A 27929-nucleotide genomic window follows, 5' to 3' on the forward strand; every position below is an offset into this window, starting at 1 on the left:
ATGCCGGCTCTTCGGGCAGCTTCATCACAGTATTTTCCAACAGGTATTTCTAGGTGGGGTCTCAAGGATGGCTCCCTGATGCACTGCTTTATTTAGGGAACACTGGTCTGAGCCTCTTTACAAAAAAGAAGCTGCTATGGATAATTGGGGCCATTTGTGAGCGAGGAAAAGACAGAGGGCAGATATCCAAAGTCCTCTTGCCCCTGAAAACCTGAAAACAGCATAGTCTGTCTGGGTGCTTGTCTGCTTCTGACACGAGCAGCATTTCTTCTTTACACTCCATGTCTGAGACCAACTCGTACGGCCTGAATCCCATATCAGGTCAGGGCAGGAAGTTCAGCCCTTTCCTTCCCCTCTCCTGATGGGTCCTTTCCCCTCTCTGGCAACGATCCACCTTCCCTTATCATGTGGGACTTTCATCCTGACTCACTGTCTGGCCCACGCAAACCAGCGCCTGTTTCTGCTGGCCCTGTCTGTGAGCGCTGCGGCGAGAGATGAAAAACAAGGTTTTCCTGCACTTGGAAGAAACAGCACCAATGAGAAGTCAAGTGTCCAATAGAGGCGAAACTGGGTGGCGTAGACAGAATGTATACCAGGAAAAACACTGCTAAGTTACCATAGGATGGTACACCTTGATTCTTAGTTCTTTTTCGATTTTGTTATAAAATAGACATAGAGAAAAGTATGATGAAGTTTCACGTTCTCTACACCCAGGTAAACTTAGTTTTTGGCATCCCATTGAGGTTGAATTTGAATGGTTTAAATTTCAGCTACTACTTTTTTGAGTCAAAAGGATGATGGAGGTGGCAGGGGGAGGTGCTGAGATCCCAGGATTCCAGGGTGTCTCTGACAACACCTTTCAGTCCTATTTATGGAAACAGGAAACGAAGCCAGCGAGGATATAAACTTAACTGCAAGTGTGATAGAAAAGGGAAAGCTCGGTCTAGGATTGGAACCTGCTCGGGAACTTTCGGGCTCCGCGGGCACCAACTGGAAGGACCCGTCCCCCACAGGCGCTCCCACGAGACTGACCTGCACCCGCTGCTGCAGCCGGACGCGCCCGTCCCCAATGCACCTCCCGCGCGGTGGCAGCGCAAAGCCAAGGAAGCCCCAGGGCCGGGCCCCCTCACCCATGCGGGCCGCCAACAGATCCCACAGCGCCGGCAGGACTCCGGGCCGAACTCCTGGCAAATCCAGTTCTAAGGTTCAGACCACTCCTAGCAAACCCGGCGGTGACCGCTACATGCCCCATCGCAGTGCTTCCCGGATGGAGGTGGCCAGCTTCCTCCCGAGCAAGGAGCACCAGCCTGAAGACAACCAGACGCCCACCAAGGGGGAACATCGGAAAGCCTGGCCTTTGAACCTGAACGGTTTTGATGTGGAGGAAGCCAAGATCCTTCTGCTCTGTGGAAAACCACAAAATGCCCCAGAAGGTTACCAGAACAGACTGAAAGTGCTCTATAGCCAGAAGGCCACACCTGGCTCCAGCCGGAAGACCTGCCGTCACATTCCTTCCTTGCCAGACCGTATCCTGGATGCCCCTGAAATCCGAAACCACTACTGCCTGAACCTTATGGATTGGAGCTCTGGGGATGTACTGGCTGTGGCGCTGGATAACAGTGTGTACTTGTGGAGTGCAAGTTCTGGTGACATCCTGCAGTTATTGCAAATGGAACAGCCTGGGGAATATGTTTCCTCTGTGGCCTGGATCAAAGAGGGCAACTACTTGGCTGTGGGCACCAGCAGTGGGGAGGTGCAGCTATGGATGTGCAACAGCAGAAACGGCTTCGAAATATGACCAGTCACTCTGCCCAAGTGGGCTCCCTAAGTTGGAACAGCTACATCCTGTCCAGTGGCTCACGCTCCGGCCACATCCACCACCATGATGTTCGGGTAGCAGAACATCATGTGGCCACACTGAGTGGCCATAGCCAGGAAGTATGTGGGCTGCGCTGGGGTCCAGATGGACGACATTGGGCCAGTGGTGGCAATGATAACTTGGTCAATGTGTGGCCTAGTGCTCCTGGAGAGGGTGGCTGGGTTCCCCTGCAAACACTCACCCAGCGTCAAGGGGCTGTGAAGGCTGTAGCGTGGTGTCCCTGGCAATCCAGTGTCCTAGCAACAGGAGGGGACACCAGTGATCGACACATTCACATCTGGAACGTCTGTCCTGGGGCCTGTCTGAGTGCCGTGGATGCCCATTCCCAGGTGTGCTCCATCCTCTGGTCTCCCCACTACAAGGAGCTCATCTCAGGCCACGGCTTTGCCCAGAATCAGCTGGTTATTGGGAAGTACCCAACCATGGCCAAGGTGGCTGAGCTCAAAGGTCACACGTCCCATATCTTGAGTCTGACCCTGAGCCCAGATGGGGCCACTGTGGCATCAGCAGCAGCGGATGAGACCCTGAAGCTATGGCGCTGATTTGAGTTGGACCCTGCACGCCGGCGGGAGCAGGAGAAGGCTAGTGCGGCCAAAAGCAGTCTCATCCACCAAGACATCCGTGGAGGACAAAGCTATTGCCTTAGTTTTTTATTTTTCTAATAAAGTTATGTCTCCCTTTCAAAAAAAAAAAAAAAGTGAAAGCTGGCCTCGGGATCATGGCTCTAGGCCCTATCACTGATGCACACTGAACAACCTAAAAGCCAAGGTTTTTTGGATATTTTTAGTTGAGAATGTATTAGAAAAAATAATGTTACCATACACAGCAAAAGAGAATTTGAAGATGTGATTAAGGTTGTAGACTTTAAGATGGAGGTAATCCCAGATTGTCCAGGTGGGCCCAATCTAATCACAAGAGTTCTTAAAAGTAGAAGAAGGCAGAAAGGTGGGTGGGAGAGATGGCAGCATAAGAAGGATTTAGCACTTTGTTGCTGTTGCTGAGATACAGGAAGCTCTGTGCAAGGAGCGAGAGGGGCCCTAGGAGCAGAAGGTAGCCTCAGCTGAGAGCAAGGAAACTGGGGCTTCATTCCCACACCGCACGGAAGTGACTACATTCCCCCAACAACATCAATGAGCAAGGAAACAGGTTGCCCCCAAGAGCCTCCAGAATGGGAAAGCAGCCCTGCCAACACTGTTTATCAGGTGAGTCCAGGGCTGAACTTCTAACCCCACAGAACTATATGAAAATCTATGTTGTTTAAGCCACTAAGCTTGTAGTAATTTGTTATGGCCACAACAGACAGCTAATACAAGATGCATCTATGTGGCATAAGGTAGGATCAATAAAATTTATTGATCCAAGAGGTATAGCTCTCAAGAGAGCAAGCAGACAATATTCAGTAGGGGAAGAGATCGTACAAAAAACTGGCTCCAAGACTTGCCACCCTTGTGTACACAACTATTTTATATATACCCAGAATATATATAAATTCTGGGTGCATATTTCTGATGTTCTGCTAAGGAAAATACTGTCTTTGACATTCTTAACCATAAAACTGACTCTGTCATATGTACATACTTGTTTTAAAAATAATAACAAATGGACAAATGCAGTTGAGTTATTTGGTGATTGACTTTTGGCACCAGTAGCCCCATGGCCTTGCCCTGCCCACCTGTCTGTCTGTACTGGAAGTTATATTTCTTTCCACGAGCTGCAGAAAGGAAATAACTGCATAACCTGAAAGGGTAGGTAGTTATTGTTATAGGAACCTCTAAATAAGGCACTGACTGAAAAATAACCAAAACATCCAAACTCTGAAAGTGCAGACATGTTTTGAACAAATTCCAAAATTCTCTTACGATTTTCACCAGTGCTTTCCTGAGGACCCATGTGTCCTAAAGAGTAGGCTAGACCATCAAAATAACTTGCTTAAAGGGTAGAAAAAAGGCAGACAAAAAGCACCTGATTTGAGGACCAAAATTCAGCTAATTTACCAAGCAAGAAAGTTGCCTTCAATATCCTCTCTTTGAACCTCCTGCCCTCTGCCCCCCATCAAGCTTTCTCCTACGATCTCCACCCAACTCCCACCTTCCACCCACCACTGCCCGGAGTTCCGCTTCTCTTGGAGCAGAACCTCAAGTGCTCTATAACCCACATGTCCCTCCATTTCCCCCAGTCTGCCCCACAGCATTTCACTACCTGTGTCTTTTTCTCAACTTTCCACCAGGTATATCATTGGAAAGAAATCTGAGAAACTCATCTGTGCTCAGGGGTTCATGGAGGATCTTGATTGGATGTGCTCTTTCAGGTGCCATAATTATTTTAAAAGAGGATTCCTAGAAGTATTATGCCTTCAACCAAAATAATGAAATCCATGTGGTAGAATTTTAGATGACTGTTGCAATGGAGGTCAAGAGGGCGTGGGAAGTGAGTCTCTCCTTAACCATTAGTGTCCCACATCCCATCACACGGAACTCTGCTAACACCACGTCTGAGTAGGGGCATCTCAGACTGATGAGGTATCCATTTCCAGCTTGTATGGAGGTAAGCTAGTTGCTGTAACAAACAGACCCCAACAGTACAATGACTTAAATAAGATAGGGGATTATTTCTTGCTCTAAAAAGAGCACTGAGCAAGTGATTAGTTTAGTGAGGTATCCCTTTTTCACTGAATCATTCAGGGCCCTAGGAACACTAAGCCTGTGCCATGTTCAACATTCAACATGTGGCACTCAAAAATTGCCCTCAGGGTGGGGGTGAGGGTCCTCTCCTTTCAGCCCAACATGAAGGAGAAAGAGCAAGAAGTTATCCATTTGTCAGGTTTGCACAGGCCAGACCTGGAAGAAGTGCTCGTCATTCCACTGCTTGTTGGCTAAATCTCAGCCACTGGGCTGTGCCTAAGTGCAAGGAAGGCTGGGAATTGTGTTCTTATTGCAGCAGCAAAAAGAATTGATGAACAGGGATTTGGTGGAACAATTGATAGTCTCTGCCATGAAGCTCAAACATAAATCTATTCCTGGCTTCTTGTTAGGGGACCACTTTCTTTCTTGTGGGAAAGCAATAATATGTGGGCACAGATCCAGGAGGACAAGACATTGTTCTTGCCATCAAAGAAGACAAGTTTGGGAAATTAGGACAAAAAAAGGTGAAACTTTTAAAAATTGCAGCCATTTTCACATATTAGGAATACCAGCATCATTGATTTTTTTTTGAGGAAGTAATCTTTTTATTTGTTTGAGGAAACATTTTAGGGGTGTTTTTCATGTGCAAAGTTTGGTCTTGAGTTTAGTCTCATAAGGGTCATTGGGGTAAAGAGTTGAAAGACCATTTTGCAAAAGAATGGTCACCTTTATAGTGGGCAGAGCTCCAAATCTGGGTACTTATTATGGAGTATTAATAAACTGTTTTTTCCAAAAAAGCAACTGGGGCTTTGGACTAAGTACTAGGTCAAGGGGAATTCTCCCTATATGACAAAGGACACTCCCACCTATGTGAGAAGGGACTAAAACCATAGCAACATGTCAGCAAGACAGACTGAGGTGAAAGACTGCAGGTAGGGATAAGTAGACTTAAGAGCAGTGGTCATTGTTACCAAGTTTAAACATTCCTTTCCCACATTCTAATTCTGATTTTGTATGTAATCTTCCATCTCTGAGTAAAGTTGTATTATTCACTCTGGCCTATTACTAGCTGTGCTGGGGTATGGAGTGAGTTGTGAACTAAGAGGGGAGCTAATGTCTACACGTGGACAAATAGACCAAGAAACCATTGAAATTTCACAGAATATGCAAAATAGCAGAAGCCAGAGATGGCAAGCAACAGCCAAAGCAGGTGCGTACTCTACAACTGCGGTCCCCAAGCCCTGGTACCCGTCCATGGCCTGTTAGGAACCAGGCCGCACAGCAGGAGGTAAGTGGCGGTGGGCAAGTGAGCGAAGCTTCCTCTGTATTACAGCAGCTCCCGTTGCTCACATCACTGCCTCAGCTCTGCCTCACTGCCCCGCCCCACCCCTCAGCCGTGGAAGAATTGTCCTCCATGAAACCAGTCCTCGGTGCCAAAAAGGCTGGGGACTGCTGCTCTGCGGTAATCCTCAGAACCATCTGAGGAGAGCACTGGGATTCCTGACGTCATCCAATAGGGGTTTGGATCTTGAGTTTTGGCCAACAAAGGGGTATCTAACCCTGGACATACCAAAGAATATGGATATATGGTTAAACATACTCAAATAAAACATCAGCAAACAGCACAAGACTGAGTGTAAATTACGCCAGATGGCGTTGTATAAGCTAGAACTCCTACAGCCAAAGCCGAGGGGAGGACTGAAGTCACTGGGAGAACCTCATGGCAGAGGGAAGTTGAAGCTGACCCTGAAAGGATGAAAAGGCAGAGGAGCAGGGGCACTTGACGACACCTCAGGGAAGAAACCCACAGAAACTGTGGGCTACTCCAAGAACTGCAGAGTCAGATGTGTTTTCTTTCCACTCTAATTGACCTGTTTTTCTTTGTTACTCCCTGGGGTTTGTCCACAGGATTTCCTAATAATTTGATAAGACATGTTACTTTGCCTCAGTCTGTTGTGTTTTCTAGACCACAGTTTCCTAATCAATGTGCCCATTGATATGCTAGCACATTAATGCCTTGGGCTCTCCAGCCGTCTTCCAGGGCCTGTGGTGGTCACCTCTGGCTATAAGCAGCCTCCTCAGTTAACACCAGTGTGTAATATTAGCACTTTCTAGATGTGCTTGGAAGAGAACCACAGTGGGAAGCTCTATAGCCTGTAGGCTGGTAGGTGATATTGATCACGGGGAGGACAAGATACAGTTGCCTTGGAGGAGACTGTATTAGAAGTGGGATCCCAACTGCACGTGGATTACTTAAAAGAAGTTACAAACTTAACGTTTTAGTTGCTTGCTCTGCTAAAGTTACTGTTTCTCTTCCTCTCTCTTTTACACACATCTGTTCAACTTCTGTCACCAATGTGGTATATTCCAGAGAGTTGAAGAACTCAGGTCTAGAAGGTGATAAAGCAATTCCATACCCCTTTTAGCAAGGAGGGGTGGAAAGAACCCCCACGTACAGCTGGGGTCGGAGGAGGAGGCTCCCGAGCACGGGGGAGCGGCCGTGGTGTGCGGGAGGCCGCGCGCAGGACCGCGATGGCCGGCGCGTCAGAGCCCCGGCTGGAGCCAGGGCAAAGCGCGGGAGCGGGATTCGTGTGCGGGGAAGGAGACGGCTGTGGGCGGCGAGGACGTCAGGGCAGTCAAGGCTTCATGTCCTCCCCGCCCCCAGCCTCCCGTGGGCCCTGAAGCGAGTCAGGCAAGTTGTACCCCTTCCCGTGTTTGTTCCGGACGGCGCCGGACAGGGTGGCCTCGACAGGGAAGACGCGGATGAGTGGGCATCAAGGTTAGGGAGGTTATAAATCCGCCTTTCCCATTTTTGATTCCATATTTTTTTCCCTGTTTTTCATTCTCTCACAGTATCGTCTCTATCTCCATTTATTCCATTTCTCTGTTCATAAGCGGGAGCATTTGGGACGGCTCTGCGGGTCGGCACGCTCCAGCCAGCAGAGGGCGGTGTTCGGAAGCAATGAGCCTAGACATCCTCCCGGCGCAGGCGCAGCAGTATCAGGCGGACGGGGTGCTCTTTTTTCTTTTTCTTTCTTTTTTTGCTATCCTTCCCGCCCCCCAATTGTACTATCAAATATAGAAGGTACATGTATTTACCTCTGAAAACATATCAAGTGACTCCTTCACCTTCCCCCTCCCAACTTTTTAAAAGAATAATCATAAATATTAAGATACAGATATCAACTTGGCTTAATAACAGGCCACATGTTGCCTAGTTTTCTGCAAAACTTACACAGAATATAGAATACATATGTCTAGATACTGCGAGCAGAAAATATATACTGTTTCAGGCAAAACAGGCATTTTGCTTAAAGTATGCCTGATCTTATTAGGCAGTTCGTCAAGTAGAACTAGTATTTGACCCAGTTTTAAAAAAATAATTGTACAAGTCATTCATTAACTTTCTGAACACATATTTAATGAACACCTATGAGGTGTCATGCGCTGGCCGGACAATGGGGAGACACGTAGATGACCAGGTGATATGGACGGTGGCATGGCCTTGAAAGAAACTGGATTGTCGGAGAAGAAAGAAAAAGTTCAGAAAAAGGAAAGCAGTGAGGAATAAAGAGGGTACCCACTCCATCGCCAGGCGCTGTGGTACATGGAACATGAGAATCTGACAGCACCCTCAGGGGACAGCTAAGTTTTAATGAGATTAAGCAGAATTCCTTTGAACATTTAGAAAAGTTGAGGATACAGGGGCTTTTGCTGGTAACAGCCCACGAGGCAATGAAGACAGGGTGCGGGCAGGCAGCATGGCTGCTTCATGGGTGCATAACCTGTGTAGTCACACAGACCTCCACGCTTGGAAGGACCAGTGTTTGTTTTAATGTTTTGCTGATACAGTCATGAAATTCTTAACAATTTTCGGGCAAGGGGCCCTGCATTTTCATTTTGCTCTAAGCCCAGCAAATTCTGTAGGGAATGATGGTTCATCAGTTCCAATTAAAGCTTCCTTCTAGCGTAAGGTGGGGGGGCTGGGAGGAGGGATGCCTGGGGAGAGGCAGCGTCCCGGGATCGCTTCCTCTGTGGGTCGAGAATGGGAGGCTCACGCTGCAGCACATGGGGCATCACTCAGGTTCGGGGCTCAGTCATTTCCTTTCTAGATGCGCTGTACAGTGTGGTGCTGGATTAAAGGGAGCTTTGTGGGCCTCCCTTAAATCCCACTGTAGGAAACGCTGTGTCTGGAAGAGAAGTCATCTTATCAGAAATCCTATAGCCCCTGTACACCTCACTGTAGTGAAATATGTTAGACTTTTGCTTTCTGCTTTCTGAGTATGATGTCTAGCTTAAAGAGCCATTCGTTCAACCCCTCTCCCAAAACAATACAATCTCTTAAATTTTTTCTAATAATTTTTAGTTTTTATATTTAGCTCTTAATTCACCTGAAATTTTATTATTATATATTGCACAGTGGGGATCTAATGAAGTTTTCCAGTATCATTTATTAATCAGTTTATTCTATATTTAAATCGGTCTATTTTGGGATGTTTCATTCTGTTCTATTGATCTATTTTCCTATGTCTGCAACATTTTCACACTGCTTACATGATCATATATCTAGAATATATTTTGATATTATATGGCAAAGGCTAACTTCTTTTCCAAAAATTTTCTTGGCTCTTCTTATTCATTTCTTCTTCTAGACGAATTTTAGAATCAAGCTTCTCAAATGACATAAATAATTATGCGAGGATATTGATTTGTATTGAATCAAGTTGATAAATTCTGTTAAGAAGAATCAGCATTTTTACAATATAGACTCTTTCCATTCAGGAACACAGTATGCAATTTATATTTTAAATCATAAATCTCCGATCCTAATTCTGTTCACCCACCCATGCTAATTTGTTTGTTTTACCAATAATTCAACCTTTTTTCACACTTTCTACTTTTTGAGAGACACTTGGCATCTCCCTTTTTACAGCCATATGTATTTCTCAGATAACTCTGAGGGGCACTAAATTCACGGGGAATAGAGAGTTTGAAGCCAGTAAAAACTTTATATTCAAAAATTTTCTCACTGCTAGGAGCTTCTGTTCATTTCCTAAATCTATGTTGTTGAATTGTTAATTCTCTTAAGTGCTCTAGAAAAGATTTGAAAAGTTTTGCCTTAGACCCTGAAGATGTCCATATCAGTATTTCCTCTATAATCAGATCATTAAAATAAAAAGCCATATAAAATTAAATGTCAAGCATCATTGCAAATCAATATCTAATTGGAAAATCACTCCACATAGCTCACTTTTTTTTAAGGAAACCAAAACCTTCAGTAATACCCACCTTGTAAAATAAGAATATTCAGAAAGAAGAAAATAATTTTTATTCCGCCTGTTCGCTTACTGTACTATCTAAGACTAATCAAAGCATATGATTAATAATAGTCCTTTAAAATTTCATCCTGGGAGTGTTTTATGAAGGTTGAATGAAGAACACTTGTACGTAACTGAGTGCTATGGCGAAGTGGTTAGTTATTATCCTTGTTTATGAATTAGCATGAGTTTATAGAGTAGCTGATGGTGAAAGCTAAAATTTTTATTCTTTTTCATCAGCATTTTCTTACTCAAACTGAAATTGAAAGATTGACAAATGTCAGAGGTTAGTTAGCCTGCAAAAGAAGCTAGATGCCAGAGATTCAGAATCAGAAATGATGAACTAGAGAGTCTGATGAAAACATGGAGCCCAGCAGGTGGCAATAGAAGCCCTTCTCTTCCCTCCTTGTCGAGGCATTTTAAGTTATCATGTTTCTTAACCCATCATTAAGGCAAACATAATTTCAATTATCTATGGTCCCCTTGTTCTCAGGGAAATAAGGGTAGGAGGAATCAGGATGGAGTAGGAGGAATGAAAGCTTGTACATAAAATCTAAGCCCTTAAGAAGGGCTTTGCTTTCCCCAGTCACTGTAAATGCCTATTCATAAAGAACGTGTGTGTTTCAGTAGCCTCTGTCCAGGTTAACCATTATAAGGATTTTTTTTTTTTTTTTAGTTGGGGAGGGGAAATACAATTTTAATCATCAATAGCTTCCCATTTAATCGTAGGCTCTTAGAAGACTGGTATGGTTTATAGTTCAAAGGGAGCTCACTGAAATCCTTGAGCTATTCATGGCTATTAAAAGAGTGAAAAATTTACAAATCTCAAGTGTTTCCATGCAGAGCAGAGAGAGAACTGAGGTGATACTCAAAAGGAAAATTTGGAAGAGAGAAACTTCTATGATAGGTTGATTTAGTACTCTAATTCACACCAAAATAAAACAAGAGATGATTCTATAGGATGTTTCTCAAAGATCTGTCCAGAAAGAAGACAGGCATTTCTATTAGTGGTTTTATTTTATTTTATTTTTAAACTATTACTGGTGGAAGCAGAACAGACTTCGGAGCTTAGAGCTTGAGTTAACAGGTCCACCTTCACCAACTACTACCTATGAGATCTGGAGTAAATGACTCATCCTTTTTGTACCTCAGGATTTTATCTGTAAAACGGGATCAATATTAGTGTTAACCTCATAGGGTTGAGAATCATAGATGTAAAGCACTTAGAACAGTATTGTCACATATAAGTATTAAATAGATACTGGCTACTGACAGAGAAGATTAGTGCTCACTGCTTATTAATTTGTTCTTTTACATTTCTCAGCCTCCCTTGCAGTTAGTTTAAGGCCATGTCCTATTTATAGCCAATGAACGGGAGCAGAAGGACTGAAGCAGTTAGGAGCCAGAGTGGTGGCCGGGCACAGTGGCCCACATCTATATTCCCAGCCCTTTGGGAGGACAAGGTGGGAGGATCACTTGAGGCCAGGAGTTTGAGACCATCCTGGGCAACATAGCAAGACCCTCCTGTCTACAAAAAAATAAAAATAAAAATAAAACTATTAATCAGGCGTGGTGGCACTTGCCTATAGTCCGAGCTACTCAGGAGGCTGAGGGAGGAAGATCACTTGAGCCCAGGAGTTTGAGGCCACAGTGAGCTACAATTGTGTTGCTATTGCACTCCAGCATGAGTAAGGGAGCAAGACCTTGTCTCAAAAACAACAACAAAAACAACAGAAAAGCCAGAGTGCCTTTGAGCTCTCTCTTTCCCTAATGAGGAGGATTCAGAGGCCACATGTTGCAAATGATGTAGCTCTAAGATGGAGGAGAGCCACCCAATCCACATCAGGTATGAAATAAACTTTTGTTATGTAAAGTTACTGAGATTTGAGATTTCAGAGCTAATTTGTTACCATAACTTTAGCTTCACTATGTAAGGAAGATATAAGATTTGACAGTTTCTTTATATGTACAATATTGTTATTTCTAGATAATGACTAACAAAATGTCAGGATAAAATAAGTAGCAGACTGACTTCTAGTTCTTAATAATCAAAATGTAACCTCCCTTAAGAGCAGAGCCTTTATCTATCTTATTTACTATTAAAATCCCATTATCTAAAATAGTGCTTGGCACAAAATAAGTGCCTAAATGTATATTTTTGTAAAGGTGCTGCACATTTTTAATACGCACGGCACTGTGCATAAATAGTAGAGAACATAAGAAGTTAAAACCATGGTCTTTGCCCTCAAGAAAAATATAATCCAAAATGAAGAGACAAACACACCCATCTCTTCTCTTGCCCACTCCTATCTTCAGGTACACAAACCAGTGACATTGCTGCTTCAACTAAGAGACACTATATTTAAATGCTAACTTTTGCCACAGACTGAAGGTATGCAGATGACAGAGTGTGTAGAGGGCTGCAAACAACTGGGACATAAAGAAGGGATAATATCTCAATAGGTTAGTGAAAGACAGAGACCCAGGTTAGTAGTGAAACAGCGAAAGTGAAGACTCAGCATTCTAGACATGAGACTAAAATGTTAATGAAATAGGGCCAGATTGGAAGAAAAACATGTATAGGAGAAGGAAAAGAAAAATAATTAGATGATGGATACCATGGTGGTGTTTTGCCTTCACAGTTTCCACCTTCAGGACAAAAAATCCTCATTCCCCCAGCAGCTGGGACTGTTGGCTGCTGAAGTCTCTCAGCTGTGACCACTCCAGAAATTGTCCTGAGCTGAAGAGAGCCACCTGGCAGTCATATCCAATGACCGACTGATGCTACAGTATGAAGGCTGCACCCTCTTGCCTTAATGGAAGGACAGTTCTGCAGGACCATCCCAGCCCCAGGGCTCCCCACAGGATCATCAAAGGACTCTGTTGTGACTGTATCACAGCCTGAAACCTCTCTGCCCAATCCTGCTTCTGTCGTTTCCCCAGAGCTATGAATTCCCAGAGTGGGCTCAGTACTTCCTGCATGCAAATCCCTTCCTCAAAATCTCTGCAACAGACAGTAAGGATGAGACAAATTTATGGAGAGTCACAAAAGCCAGGAAAAGCTTAGGCTTGTTGGGGCAGGAAGAAAAAAAAGAGAGAGAGGATTACTAATGACTTCTGAAGAGGGGAATGACAGTGCAGGGGGGATTAGGCTTGGGAATGGCGTGGAGGATTAGAGGCAAAGATCCTGCACTGGGGAAGGCAGAAATTGCTTTCAAGAATTCTGCTGGACAGTCTACGGGGCACTTGAGCACAGTCCCACTGTCTAGACCCCAGAGTGTTTGCCTGGAATGTGTCTACTAGTTCCAAGTCCACTTAGCACTGACTGGGAGCTACGAGGCTAATGAACAAAAGGGAGTGAAATTCCTTTTTTGGCTCTACTTCAAGTAAGATCATTTGACTAGAGATGAGTTTGGAGGAGGAGCCAGGGTTAAGAGTAAAATCTCGGTTTCTTGAAGAAAATCCTAACATTTTGCGACCTTTCACGACACAGAATTGGGATTGTGCAGGAGTGAGCGATGGAAAGAAGACCTCATCCTCACACGGAGAGCTCAACACAGCAGCCTCGTTCTTGCCAGGCAGGACTTAGCATTCGGGGGTAGCATTGGCCACAGAATTAAAAACCAGCTGACGGGAGTGTTCTGTCAGGAGAGAGCGAGAAACAGAAGCCAGGGCAGACAGCCAAGAGGAGCTAAGTAGACATGAGCAGCCATGAAAAATATTGATCAATGAACATTATTGATTGTTTGACATGGTGACTTTTCCAGACACAACCTATATAATCTGTAAGACCTTTTCTCTAGACTAAAGAGAAGACATTTTCCTTCTTCCCAACCTTATTTTGATTTCTTACCTATTGTCTTAAAGATGGTTCTAATGACCCTGGGAGTACCAGGACGTCATGTCTTACGTGCCAATCACTATTATAATGCTCAGCTGACAAAAACTACATGCAAATCTAATAAAGGTTGTCAATGGAGTCTCAGGAAATGATTATTTTAGTTGGAGCAGTTCTGGAAGTGTTGATTGAACAATTAAATAAAAACGTTGGGAAAAAGGTGAGTCTTCCAAAATGTTTTCGTAACAGGGCCCTTGGTTCAAGTGAGCTTGGCATGTTGTATTGGTGATCCCAGATCTATGGAGCAAATGCTTAAGGCAGAAATGTGGGAATTTATTTATTCAAAGGAAAGAACAAAGGTGCAACACCCTAAGGCAGGGTGTGTGCAGTGAATGGTTTCAACACTAAAGAGTCCAGTAGGGTGGGAATTAGCTGCCTTCTAAGCTCAGTCAACAAACATTTCTTAAGCCTCTACCATGTGCCCCAAGCACTGCAAGGGGCTGCATTTGGCAAATGTATGAAGAATTAGAACTGGTAAGGCTTTCTGAATTCAGAAAGATGAGGGGAAAGTAGAAGAGACAAAGGAAAAAAAAAAACTAAAATTTGTAAGTGGGCAAATTAGGAGAACTGAGTCTGTGCTGAGTGGCCACGATGAGAAAAGGCTGCTTGGCAAAATTCCCTTGTAACTCCAACTAAATCAGTGACCCCATGACTTCTGAGGGCAGAGGTACAATGTAGCATTTTGGAGCGTTTAGAAGAATCTGTTTTAGAGTCAGGCTGCCAGAGTTTCCATCCCATTACCAATCACTACAGCTATGGAACTTGGGCTAGCTTCCTTAATCTCTCCGCCCCTCAGTTTCATCTGTACAATGAGGTTAATACAGTATCTCATGGGATCGTTGCTAGAAATTAATAAAAATCATTCAGGTAGAGTGCTCTGCGTAATGCCTGACACTCTAAAAACAGTTCTTAAGTGTATTTGCATGTGCTAGAATTCAGTGATCCCCAAACTTTTTGGCACCAGGGACCAGTTTCATGGAAGATAATTTTTCCACTGACAATGTGCAGGGTGGGGTGGGGGGAGACAGAGCTTAGGTGGTGATGCCAGCCATGGAGAGCGGCTGTAAATACAGATGAAGCTTCACTTCCTGCCAGCTGCTCACCTCCTGCTGTGCGGCCAGTTCCTAAGTTGGGGAATGGGGAAGTGGAACTCTGCAGCCTGGGCCTGATTGGTAACAGGCCACCAATACCCAGGGGTTGGGGACTGCCTCGCCAGATGATGGCAGAAATAGTGCAGGGAGAGATCTCACTGGAGGAATGAAAGGAGTACCTATTCTTGTGATGTAGTCCTTGCAAAAGTCCTCCCTAAGTTCCTTAGAGGCTTAGAATGGAAAAATCACCCAATACAAGCAGCCTGGGGAACAAAACTGGGATATATTCTCTTTGGAGTCATTCGTCTCACTACAGACATCTACGCTGACATGCAATTTCTTTTCTCTTAAGTTTATAGCTTACGGAATGTCTTAGTATCTGATTGACTGCAGGTACCTTCAGGTGAGACTTAAGTAATTTTCTCAATTTTTGCTTAAATAGAATAATTCATTCTAAGTGCCAAATCTTCATAAGTAGTTTCTGACAGATGAAACAGTTTATAAATCCTCAAGATCTTTTTATCATTCCTTGAAAGAACCTTCACACTTACTGTCTGTGTGCCCTGAGGGCCTGTTGTACGGGAAGGATACTCACTCTAAAGAACAAAGGCGAGAAATGTTTTTATTTAAAAAAAAAAAAAAAAAAAGCATAATTGTCCTGAACAACAAAGGCTCTCTTCTATTCTATACCTTGAAACTGCTGTTCACTTTTAGCATAAATGCATTAGCAAAAACAGGAGTAAGCCAGATTCACAAGACTTCCATGTCAGTACTGCTGGGTCCTTGCATGACAGGTGACAAATGGCTTTTCTTCTTTTTCCTTCACCCCTGCAACCCCTGACATATCTGAACTCTTGCTCTGGCGTTTTCTCTGGCCTTTGAGGATAACAAAGGCGCTCCGTTTAAGCAGAGATTAAGTAGCCTTTGAAAGGATTATTTTGGCTTTCATAAGCTCTAGATAAGAAGAAATGAAAGTACAGAGAAATGATTTAGTTTGCCCCAAATGACAATATATTCTGCCAGGAGAGAGAAATGGCATTTTGGGGATCTTTCTTATCCCTGATTGCTGCATCAATCTTTAACTCCCATCAGATGCAACAGAGCTGGTTGATAGACGGGGTGTTGACCACCTGTCATCTGTTTCTTAGCTGGACACCGGCTTGCTAGCCCTCCTCTCAGCTTATTTCACCCACCTGTCATCGGCACCTATGGGAGCCATGTAGAGTGCTGGAGGATATCTTGGTGCACATCTTTGTGTGTCAATTAACTTAATAAAAGCCCTTGAAAAACACTTTCCAGAGATATGACTCTGGCGGACAATTCTCCATGTATAATATCTCATGTTTCTTGCAAAAGATGTACTGATTGTCCTTTTTTCTGGGTCATAGTTTAAAGGAAGTTTATGTAATGGAAGATAGCGTGTCTCTCTAGAGCAAAGGGCAGGCATGCTGTCTGCCTTTAGCAAAGCTTCAGGTTCCCTGAGCTCGGGATTCCTGCCCTGTAACGTAACCCACTGTGAGAGGAGGTGTACCGTGGCTCTCCTCACATTGACCTGGAGGAACTGGAGCTGTGGGACCAGCATAGAAGTGTTGTTCCTGCTACTTCTGTGTGTAAGGAACCATTCTTCATCTCTGGTCAGGAGTCCTGTGTCTTTTGCCAGCAGCCATGAAACTGTGGCCATCTAACTTGTTTGTAAGTAAGTTAAAAGTTTAGACCTTTCCCAGTTCTTGAAACATAGTTCCAAATTTGAAATGATCCCAAGAGACTTGCTAACGTACAAAACCCCTGACAAGCATTCCTGATGTGTTGACCACCGTGATGTCACAGCAAACTGATCACGATGTCCCACCGCTTTCTCTAGGTCTCAGAAACTCATCCTGTCAGGTGTGTAACAACAGCTGCACTCAATCAGCTTTCTGCTTGAATCCTTCCTTCTGGAAACTTCTTAAAAGTTGACAAAAAAGCATTCAACCCTAGGATCACTTTCTAAATGTTATCAGATGTTTAATCCAGTGAATAAGAATTAAGCCTCCGTAAAAGGCTAAGACAATTTGTGTTTAGCAAGAACATAAAAGTTGTTTCTGCTCCCACTGTATAGATTGGCCCTGTCATTCTGATCCATTCATTTATTCCAATTAATTTATGCATTGACTTTAAAAATATTTTTCACAGAGGTGAATAAGAAAGGCACAGTACCTGCCTTTATGGAAATTGTAAACTAATGGGAAAGAAAATATTAAAAATAATTATGTAAAAATTACTTAATAAGTCATAAATACTATGAAGAAAATAAATACCATGAAATACTGTGAAGCATGCTATAAAAAGATATAATGGGGGATTTTTAAAATTCTAAAATATCAAAAATAGCAAAGGTTAACAAAGAACTGCACTATGAAACTTTTTGAACAATTGAGAAATCAAGATCTCTTTTCCTTCTTTTTACTTTTCTTTCTTATATGATCTTGTATCTAGCAGGTAAACAAGAATTAAGAACTAAAATATGTATTCTTCACAATTTTACCAAAATAAAGTAACATTTCCCCTGGGTGAAGTGGATTTTTGGACAATTTCATGAAGATCTCTATGGAGAAAGAAAACATTGCTCCGCTGACAGTCTTTGAGGGGAAGTTGAAGTTTGTCAGCTGTCATGTAGAAAGTAGAAGCTGGGGGAAATCTGAGAAAAATAAGAGGCATACTTCACTTCTTAAAACAGTAAGGTAGATTTAAGACGTGAAAGAATTTTCTCTTTTTTCCCAACACCGCTTTAGGCTACACTTAGGTGACTCCAGCCTGCAATGATAAGCACTTCATCTATTCAGCATTAAATTTAAAATAAGCCAGTTGAAATTATGAGAAGGGAAAAGTACCTATAAAGCAATAATTAGTTATAAACATTTTAAATAAAAATTTCAGAAAAACAGAAACTTACATTTTCTAGACAACTCTCACTTCATTGAACTCACAGGGTTGATTTGAGCAGAAAAAAAATATTGTACAAGACAGACAGGTTCAACTGGCATTCTAGAGCTGTGGTCCCCAAGCCCAGGCTGCAGACTGGTACTGGTCCATGGCCTGTTAGGGCCCTGGCTTCAGAGCTCCGCTGCTCTGCCACCTGTCAAACAGACATTCATGTTTGAATTCTTTCAAATTATGCAGATAATTCACTAAAATCTATGCTTATGCCTATTTTTGGCAAGATATAGTCATACAATTCAAGTAGTAAAGGTTATTTTCAAGTGAGAATGAAGGAAGGATGGAACAGGGAGGATTTGACTGAGGGATGGCTGAAAAAAACAAGGTATTATTATGTTCATCTAGATTAAAGGGACTTAATCCAATTGAAATTCTTCTTTTAAGATGGTGCCAGGAAGGAATTTATTTTTCTTTGTAGTAATGCTAGGATTTGAAATAACTTACCTAGTAATTAGTTACTTCATAGGAAAGAAAAATCTCATTTGTGTTTGCATGACTAAAAATGAAGACAAAGAAGCCAAGATGTGGTAGAACGGTTCTCTTCATCTGTTGGCAATGGTAGATGTTTATCTGTTTCCCCCAAATGCTACGTGTACATCTGCATGAGGTCCAGGCTTCCTGCCAAGGCACACAGAACCGATCCTTGCTACCCAGCAAACCACACTGCTCCCAGCTATTGCTTCTGGCTTGGTGACCCTCACTACACATCTCATTTTGGACAAGGATTGTTCAATATGACCACCTCTTGCTCCTAAAAGCAAATGCATTACAAATTGGTGTAAAACTTCTGCGTTCTTTTCAGAACATTGTTAGATGATTGTGTTTTCTCTAACTCTTGAACTTCTCTCTCCTTCGACATTTTAACTTTATGGCACCTTCCCCCCTGCCATCCAGATCAAATAAAAGGTCCAAAAGGCTGGAACTCTTTTCATGTACATCTTCATCCCTGTGAGGGAGGGAATCCTGGACAAGGTATGAATGGGGCTAAAAGGCCTTTTCGTGTGAGAAGCAGGTTTTTATTTATATTGTCTGCATTTATCCACATAGTGTTCCGTTTCTTTTTTTACATCCAACACAGGCTATTTCTGGCACCTAACAATAAAATCCTGGTGTTTCCTGTAGGATTCTTGGTGACTGCTACTACTTTATCTGAATTACCTCTTGTAAAACAATGTAAGCAATTGCCTCATATTGTATTAATGAAGGAAATTCCCCTGCTGGGTCCCAGTCAGTCTCACATTGCCTTAAAAGAGAACAGTCGGATTGCACTGTGATGGCATTCTTGATTCTGTTTCTACAAGGGGGCATCTAAGTGATACTACCTTAAGAATTTTGTGTAGAGTAAGTTATTTCCATTTAGTGGCAGCTAAAACTAAAGCAAATTTTTCTTCTATAGAAAGTCATCCTACATGTGCAAAAGTTTCCATTGACAATTTGAAGTGTTCTGTTTCAGTGAGGATTACAGAGGTTATTTACTTGGATGAGTTTTTAAGTGGAATAGATAAGGGGCTCTTGCTGGTCTGTATATCACTGTGTCTCCCAGGGTCTTAAATAGAGAAATATTTACCTTGACTACTGATTTTTGGACCAACTGCATCAGAGTCAGTAGGGAACTTTACAGGTAATACAGATTTGAAGACATTGGCCCCAGAGATTCAAGTTCAGTCAGTCTGACACACATCTTTGGAATCAGTGTTGTTTGTATGTCTTTCATTTGATTTTAAGATATGCCATGTTTGGTAAACAGTTTTTAAATCCATAAGATACTTTAGTTACTTTTTCCTACATTGCTTTTTTATGAAAAAATGTGATCATGCCAAAATAAATATCCTAGTGCTTTTTAAAATTTTTTTATTTTTCAAAGAAAATGTGGTGACAGAGCACTAGATTGTTAAGGAAGAGCCAGTTCGGTCAAACTTATGTAATATGTCAAATATGTCTTAGGTACTCTTGGGCCCTCCCTTTGTCCGTGGTTGCCTAGGTGTTTGTACCAGTCAGGATAAATTAGGTTATACTGTGAAAACAAACAGTCCCCAAACCTCAGTGGCTTAATACAGCAAAGCGTATTTATTACATATGCTGTGATGCACCGTGGCTTTGCTCCAGAACATTTTCTCTGGGGCTCAGGCTGACAGAACAGCCTCTGTCTGGAACGTTGCTGGTTATGGTGGCAGAGGGGCAAAGATGTGGTGAACCACGCCCAGGCTCCTAAAGCTTCTTCCTAGACAGGGTGCCACAGCTGTGCCTGAATTCCATGGGCAGCATCTATAATCCTCCCACAGGACGGATATCACGTATTTGAGAGTGCACTACATAATTCTCTTTAGAAAATAAATAGTGCTGGTGTTAAACCAACAGAAAACAAGTATTTATTGAGACCTACCATGTTCCAGACACTGTCTAGACACTGGGAGGGAATACAGCAGTAAATGAAAAATGCAAAATTCCCTAATTCTTGGGGCTTTCATTGAGGGGATGGAGGGGGAAATAAAAGTAAATATTTTTCTGTGAAGAAAAACAAAATGGGATAAGGGAATGAGTGATGGGAATGTTGAGCATTCAATTTAGATCGGGTAGTCAGAGAAATGTCTTGAAAAGAGATATTTGAGCATAGAATTTAAAAAAGAGAATGGAGGCCATTCAAGACTTGGGGAAGAAGACTTCGAGACACAGAGAGCAGCGATTGCAAAGGTCCTAGCGCAGGAATTAGTGCGGCCTGACTGTGGAACTACAAGGCCAGGGTGTCTGGAAAGGGGGAAGCCTATGGAAAAAAGAAATACGGTAGAAGAGGTAACCGGGAACCTGATTAGGCAGGACCCTGAAGACCATGGTAAAGGCTTTGACTTTTCTTGCAATGAGATGAGAAACAATTGGTGGATTTTGAACAAGGGAGAAATATGATCATATTTTTACTTTAAAGGAATCTTTCCATCTCCTGTTTGAATATAGACTATAAAGAAACAAGAGTGGAAGAGGGTGACCAGCCAGGAGACCATGGCAGGTAGTTAAAGGGAGAAATGTTGGTGGCTTGGACCAAGTTGATGGTAGTGAAAGTGGAAAGAATTTTTTTTTTATGTAAGGTAGAAAGAGCCGGCTAGACTTACCAATGGGTTGGATTTGGATGTGAGTTCTGAGAGAAGAGAAGGCTCAAAAAATAAAAATAAAAAACCTCTCAGGATATTGGCCTGAGCAACTGGGTGAATAAAAGCCCATTTTGAGTTGAGAACTTGGAGAAGAGCTGGGGGAAGATCAAAAGTTAGTTTTTGAACAAATTAAATATAAGATGCCTATTATACTACATCTAAGTTTGGGTATATGAATTTGGAATACAGAGGAGAGTCTGGGTTAAAGTTATAAATTAGAGAGCCAAGAGATAGATAAAATCACTTAGGAAATAAGTGGAGATGGAGATATAAATGAAATATATGAAAAATCTCAGCATCACTAATCATCAGAGAAATGTAAATTAAAACCACAATTAGATATCACCTCATACCTGTCAGAATAACTACTATCAAGAAACCAAAGACAACAAGTGTCGGCGAGGATGAAGAGAAACTGGAATCCTTGCATACAATTGATGGGAACTACAAATGATGCAGCTGCTAGGGGGAAAATATGGAAGCTTCTCAAAAAAGTAAAAATAAAACTGTTATATGATCTAGGAATCCCACTTCTGGGCATTTACCTAAAAGATTGAAATCAGAATCTCAAAGAAATATTGGCACTCTCATGTTAATTATAACATTACTGCCAATAGCAAAAATATGGAAATAACCTAAATGTCCTTGAACTGATGAATGGATTGAAAAAAACATGGCAGATACATGAAATAGAATATTATTCAGCCTTTGAAAAGAAAGAAATTGTGGAATATGCAATAATATGAATGAATCTTGAGGGGATTATGTCAATTGAAATAAGTCAGTCACAGAAAGGCAAATACAGTAAGTCCTCACTTAATACCATCTACAGATTCTTGGAAACTTCAATTTTAAGCAAAACAATGTATAAGAAAACCAATTTTACCATAGGCCAATGGATATAAACAAGTTAAGTTCCTACGGCATATTTCTGGTCCCAAAAACATCAATAAACTTCTAAATAAAGTTCCAAAACACTTCCAATATTAAACATTGAAATAAATATGAGCTATACATACATGTAAGAGTGCTTAATAAAAACATGTAAGATAATTATTTACCCAATTTTTGGTAAATCAGGGAGTAATGGCAGTTGCTGTGATGGTGGGTTAAATCAAGAAATAAATGTTTGCAAAGCAAAAATTGTAGGGAGCAGCTCATCCCATCCTGCAGTTCAAAAACAATAACAAATATGGTGGGCTTTTGTACTGCAGTATTTATTGTGGTGCCTTTGTATAATTATTGTGGACTTTATGAATTTTTAACTTATAATAGTTTGTATTCATTCATTTATTCCTTTTCCAACCTGTTGATTCCTGTTCAGAGTTGAGAGTGGCCAGAGCCTACCCTGGCAGCTGGTAGTGCAAGGCAGGAACCAAGTGTGGACTAGATGCCATTCCACCGCAAGGCGAACTCACACACACCCCACGGCCACTCCTAGGACAATTTAGACCTGTTGATTAGTGCACATCTTTGAAATGTGGGAGGAAAGCAGAGTACCCAGAGAAAACACAGGCAGACATGGGGAGAATATGCAAATTCCATACAGACAGTGGCCCCGACTGGGGATGAATTGTTTTCTTATCAACATTATAAGGAAACCACATTGGATGAAATAACATTACTTGAGGACCTGCTGCGCTGCATAATTCCACTTATGTGAGGTATTTAAAATAGTCAAATTCACAGAACCAGAGAATGGAATAGTGGTTGCCAGGGAATGGGGGGTGGAGAGCAATGGGCATAAAGTTTCAGTTAAGCAAGATGAATAAGTTCTAGAGATCTGCTATATAACATTGTATCTATAGCCAACAATACCATATTGTACTCTTAAAAATTTAAGAAGGTATATCTCATGTTAACTGGTCTTATCAATATAAAATAAATTTTTAAAAAATATTGTATGATGTAGGAATCTAACTTTCTTAAAATAATTAGTCAATTGTTCTGCTACCACTTTTTGCATAATCCGTCAATTTCTCACTGATTTGAAATGACTTATTTTAATATAAACCATATCTGTTTATACACACACATTTCTGCATGGTCTATACTGTTCCATTGACCTATTTGCTTATTACTTTTCCAATATTTAACAGTATCATGTTAAATTCTTTTTGATTATGATCTATATTATTCTTTTTGTGAAGTTCTTCATTAAAAGTGCTAATACTTTATTTAGGTTTTTGCATCTAGTTTTAGAAGAGGTCTATTGTGTTCTCTTCTTTTAATATCCTGGTTTGATTTTGTAGAATTCACTCATAAAATACCCTGGGCCTGGCCTTCCACTGTATTTTACATTTTATCTGTGGTGCTGGTCTATTCTGTTTTTAATTTCTTGATACAATCCCATTAATTTATACTTTTCTAGGAAAGTCAATCATTTCGATTTTTAAAATTACTTTGTATGAAATGTTCTTTTATTGTTTTGGAAATTCTTTGAATCATCCTTTGAATCATCTACATTTATTAGGTGTGTGTTTTTACTCTTTGTCTAGCTTATATTATTTATTCATTTAAATTTAATTTTTATTTTATTAAACAGTTTTAATCCAGTTTTTGTTTACTATTATCATTTTGTATGTTTTCAAATTTTCAAATGAATTGAGTTTCCTGTCTTGGTTTCTCTCTTTTTACCTACCCTTTAGGAGTTTTTAAAATTTGATTTTGCTGCATTTTGGTTTAAAGATGTGACATTATAGTTTCTGTTATTTTGAGTTTATTGATATTTTATTTTTAGCTGAATATGTGATCTCTTATTGTGAATGAACCTTATGTGCCTGAGAAAATGTTCTTTTTATAAATGCATATCTGTTTAAACATATTATTTTTTTCCAAATCCCCTATATGATCATACTTTTTTTCTACTTGTATTTCTGAGAGAGATTTGCTAAAGTCTCCCAAATTAGAATCCTTTCCTATTGCTGGAATAGCCCCAGAATATGCATCCCAAAGTACCTATGCATTGCACTCTCCATGGCTTTTCATAACCTCTGGAACCAGCTCAGAGTTCCAGAGTGAGAGAGCTAGGAAGACAATACCCAAAGGTCCTCAATGCAATGCCTGTTGCGTCATCTCTTTGCTTCCCTAGCTAAAGCCAGATCAGCAGTACACTTGGCAAGTCAGATGCTCTCTCTGAAGGTAACTGCATGTAATTGGTGAACAAAGCAGTCTCTCTCTAAGAGACATTGTTTGTAAGATATACTTGATATGATGAAGGAAATTGGAAATTCCCTGGGGAAAGTCCTTGTATACACTCTGAGCACTCATTTACTTCCATAAAATACAGATTTGTAAACTCTTAAACGACTGAACAACTTTGACAATGGTATTTCCTTTTCAAGGAAGAAAGTTTGACATGTAAAGAAGTTGAAAATGTCACAGATTGAAAGAAATTTTTCCAAAGCAAATTAAAATTAAAGTTTCTTATAGTTAACAGAGTATTTTCACATACTCTAGATAGTTTTATATTAATGACAATTCTGTGACAAAAGTAAAAAAGACGTGACTATCATCACCATTCTGTTAGATACCTCTCAGTACCAAGGATGACTCATTCAAAGCTATACAACACATACATGATGAAGCCAGTATTGGAATACACATCTCATGGCAGCGAATTTCAAGGTATTTACACTTCATCATAGCAGTCCCTTACAACCTAGAGACTCTTGGATTTCAATCCATGTATATGATGAAATTTTGGAGATGAGAAATCCCTTAAATGTCGTTGTTGAAGAAATATTAGTTGATTGTAGTAGAAACATGCTAGATCTCTTTCAGTTGCTCCATTTGTTCTTCCCACCATGCTCTGCACATCCGGAGGCCAACTTAAGCGCAGCATCATTGGGCCCCTTGCCTGTGAGACTCGGTAGAGTTGACCAATGGGAGCACCAGTAGGAGACCCAGGGAAGGAGAAACGTGGGGTCCGGACGTTTGTTTCCCTCATTTCCTCTTTGCTGGTTGCTGGGGGCTGGCCGTGTACTTTAAATGAGGATTCCAGTTCTCATGAGGGGCCCCTTCACCCAGTTTTCTCTTTCTCCCTGTTCCAGTAGCAATTTCCTCCCCTCATCCCCTCGGGCCTAGAGTGGAAGTGGTTCTCTGCTATTATTTACCCCAAGGACTGCAACTAATCCCTTGTGGTTTTGCCCACACCTTTGTAACTGGTCTCTTTTTAAATACAATCTTCAAATTAGCTAATTTGAGTGTGCCAGTTGTTTCTTGCAAGGACCCTGACTGACTGACATGATAAAGGAAACCAATTCCTCTCAAAGTGTATGGTTTAAGTAAAAAAATGCTGGGTGACAGGACAAGTTTCTTCGCCAAGCCATAAGCTATTCATATACTAACATCTGATTCATACAGTTTTGGAAAGGAGTTGGCTTTTTTTCAATATATTCTTCATTGGGGATTACACATTTTCTGGACCAAAATCATAATCAGATCCAAAAGATTTCTAATACTTTATACATTATTAATAAAAAAATGTAACAGTAACAGAAAAAAAAAATAAAGGAAAACAACACTTTAAGTTTCCAAAGCAGAGAGAAAAACCAGTGCAGAGTTCCTAAACCATGCTGTTGCCAAGCTACCCTCATTGCCACACCACCCTGAGAAAGCCCTGGGAAGAGTTAGCGTCTCCTGATCCTCGGTCTTTGGCTAATTAAAGCACGTGCAGGGCACTGCAAAGGCTCACTTTGCAAAATTCGTTGTAAGAAAACAGTGGGATTGTTGATCCCATGTTAGAGGAGGGATTGAAACAACCCATGTCCAGCAGCCTCCGTGCCTGCTGGAGACTGTGCATGAGAGTTACATACACACACACACACACACACACACACACACATACACAACCAGAAAAGCAAACCTGCGGAGAAAATGGTGTGATTCTCAGAATTCATTCTGGTGCGTGGGGACTAGATAGGAAAGGAGGCTATTACTTCCCTTCTGAGCGAGAGCAGGGTGATATGCTGACATGTTTGCTATTTTCTGCCAGTTGGCCGCAGTTCCTGTGAGTGGGAAAATATACTTCATTTCTATTCTCCTCCCTTATTCCCTTGCCATGGGCTAATTTTTAATATTATGCCATGAGAGATACCATAATTCAAAAATAAGAAAAAAATTAGGCTATATAATTTCCTAATCAATATAAGACAGGTTTCCACTGCCAAAGCAGAGTGGAGCCACGTCCTCCAGTGGGTGTGTTTCCTGTTGTTCCTGCAGGACTTAGACTGACTACAGTTATTGCCTGTTTTGCATTTTAATGAGAAGGGGGATTGAAAACTAAAACACAATAGTTGAGGTCACTGAAGGTGAGATGGATTTCAAAAGTGGATCTTTCATTTTAACAATTTTCAGCTTTGAAACACTCTCTCTGTTGTCACTCAAGGTAAGGAGATAAAGCAGTCTACTAGAGACTTAAGTTTTAAATTTTGTGTCCTACACCAATCATTGTGGGCCACTAGTTCCTTGATTGTATTTTTAGCAGTACGATAGATATTTCCTTAGATCACCAACTTAGGGGTACAATCATATCACAAAATAACAAAACAGTCTGTGCCTCAGTCTTTTTAGGTTTTAAACAAGGGAGATGAGAGTAAGCACTTAGAAACTAAAATTATGATTACCAAAATTAACATTATTTCCTAGTTTCTCAAAATGAGGAGAAATAGCTATACCTTGACTGAAAAATCAATATATTAAGAACCACAGGAGACTGGGCACAGTGTCTCATGCCTATAATCCTTGGGAGGCAGAGGCAAGGAAGACTGGTTGAGGCCAGGAGTTGGAGACCAGCCTGAATGAGACCCCGTCTCTATTAAAAAAAAAAAAAAAAAATAGAAAAACTAGCCAGGCGTGGTGGCACAGGCCTGTAGTCCCAGCTGCTCAAGAGGCTGAGGCAGGAGGTTTCTTGAGCCAGGGAATCTGAAGTTACAGTGAGCTATGATCACAGCACTGCACTCTAGCCCAGCCCAGGTGACAGAGAGAGACTCTGTCTCAAAAAAACAAACAAACAAAAACAAAACAAAACAAAACAAAATAACCATAAGAGACGTCAGATGTCAGCAAGATGGTTGACTAGAAGCTCCTGGTGCTTTTCCTCCCCACAAAACCACCAAAATAGCAAGTACACAATTACATTTCAACCAAAATACTAAAGGAGAGCACCAGAGAACAGCAAAAAGGAAGCCAAAATCCCACAGAGCACAGAAACCCAGGGTGGCCACACAGATAAGGGAAGGGAACACTTTGCCTTCATCCCCCAAGCTCCCCAAGTCGGATCGGTTCAGAACCCAGAGGGACTTCTCCCTGCAGGGAAAAGGCAAGCGAGAGCCCCAGCATCCGCCGCCCCGCCGTGGCCTCCTGCGGCCTCCGGGCGCGGGCCCAGCTAGGGAGCTCCCCAGAGCGCACTGCCGAGCTGCCCCAGGACAGAGCCCACCTGCGCCTGTGGCCGTGCCCCTGCTTGTCTGCACCATCTTGGAACCAGAGCCACTGCGAGCATGTGTGCTGCTCTGGGGGCAAGTAGCCCCCGCATCCTCCCATCCCTGAGGATTGGCCACACTGCACATGCCCACCCAGCGGGTGCCATCTCTGAGCCAAGCTGCTGCTATGAGCTGCTGCTGTGCCCGACTCCCAAGGGCCAAGTGACTGCACAGCCACCCTATTCCGCCGTGCCAGTCGCTGGCACACCCTCCCCTTAGGGCTGAGACAAAGTGGTGCCCTGCCCCTGGGGGCCTGGATCCTCGAAGTATTGAAGCAGTCAGGTCCCAGGCACTACGGCTATAGCAGCACCCTGGTCCCCAGCGACCTCAGGCCACCAGCACACCAGCGCTGGAGGCCCTGCCATGTCACAGGGAGGCAGCACCCATCCCCTGGGGTTCCGGGTCTCTGGCATACCAGAGCGGTCGCACCTTCCAGCACCACCGCTGACATTGCACCTACCCCCCGAAATCTGGAGGCTCCACTGTGTGTGGCCATGCTTTCCGGGGCTAAGCAGACGTGA

General features: G+C 42.2%; 1 protein-coding gene across 1 annotated transcript; it reads left to right on the plus strand.

Moving 5' to 3' along the window:
- LOC123648188 (cell division cycle protein 20 homolog) lies at nt 1-27929 on the plus strand. The gene is given in 7 exon segments (XM_045565892.1): nt 1-29; nt 882-1119; nt 1121-1763; nt 1766-2500; nt 6927-7192; nt 27194-27428; nt 27628-27929. Coding segments are annotated over 7 exon segments (2448 nt in total).

This window comes from Lemur catta, chromosome 12 (assembly GCF_020740605.2).
Source record: "Lemur catta isolate mLemCat1 chromosome 12, mLemCat1.pri, whole genome shotgun sequence".
In the NCBI taxonomy this organism is placed as follows: Eukaryota; Metazoa; Chordata; class Mammalia; order Primates; family Lemuridae; genus Lemur; species Lemur catta.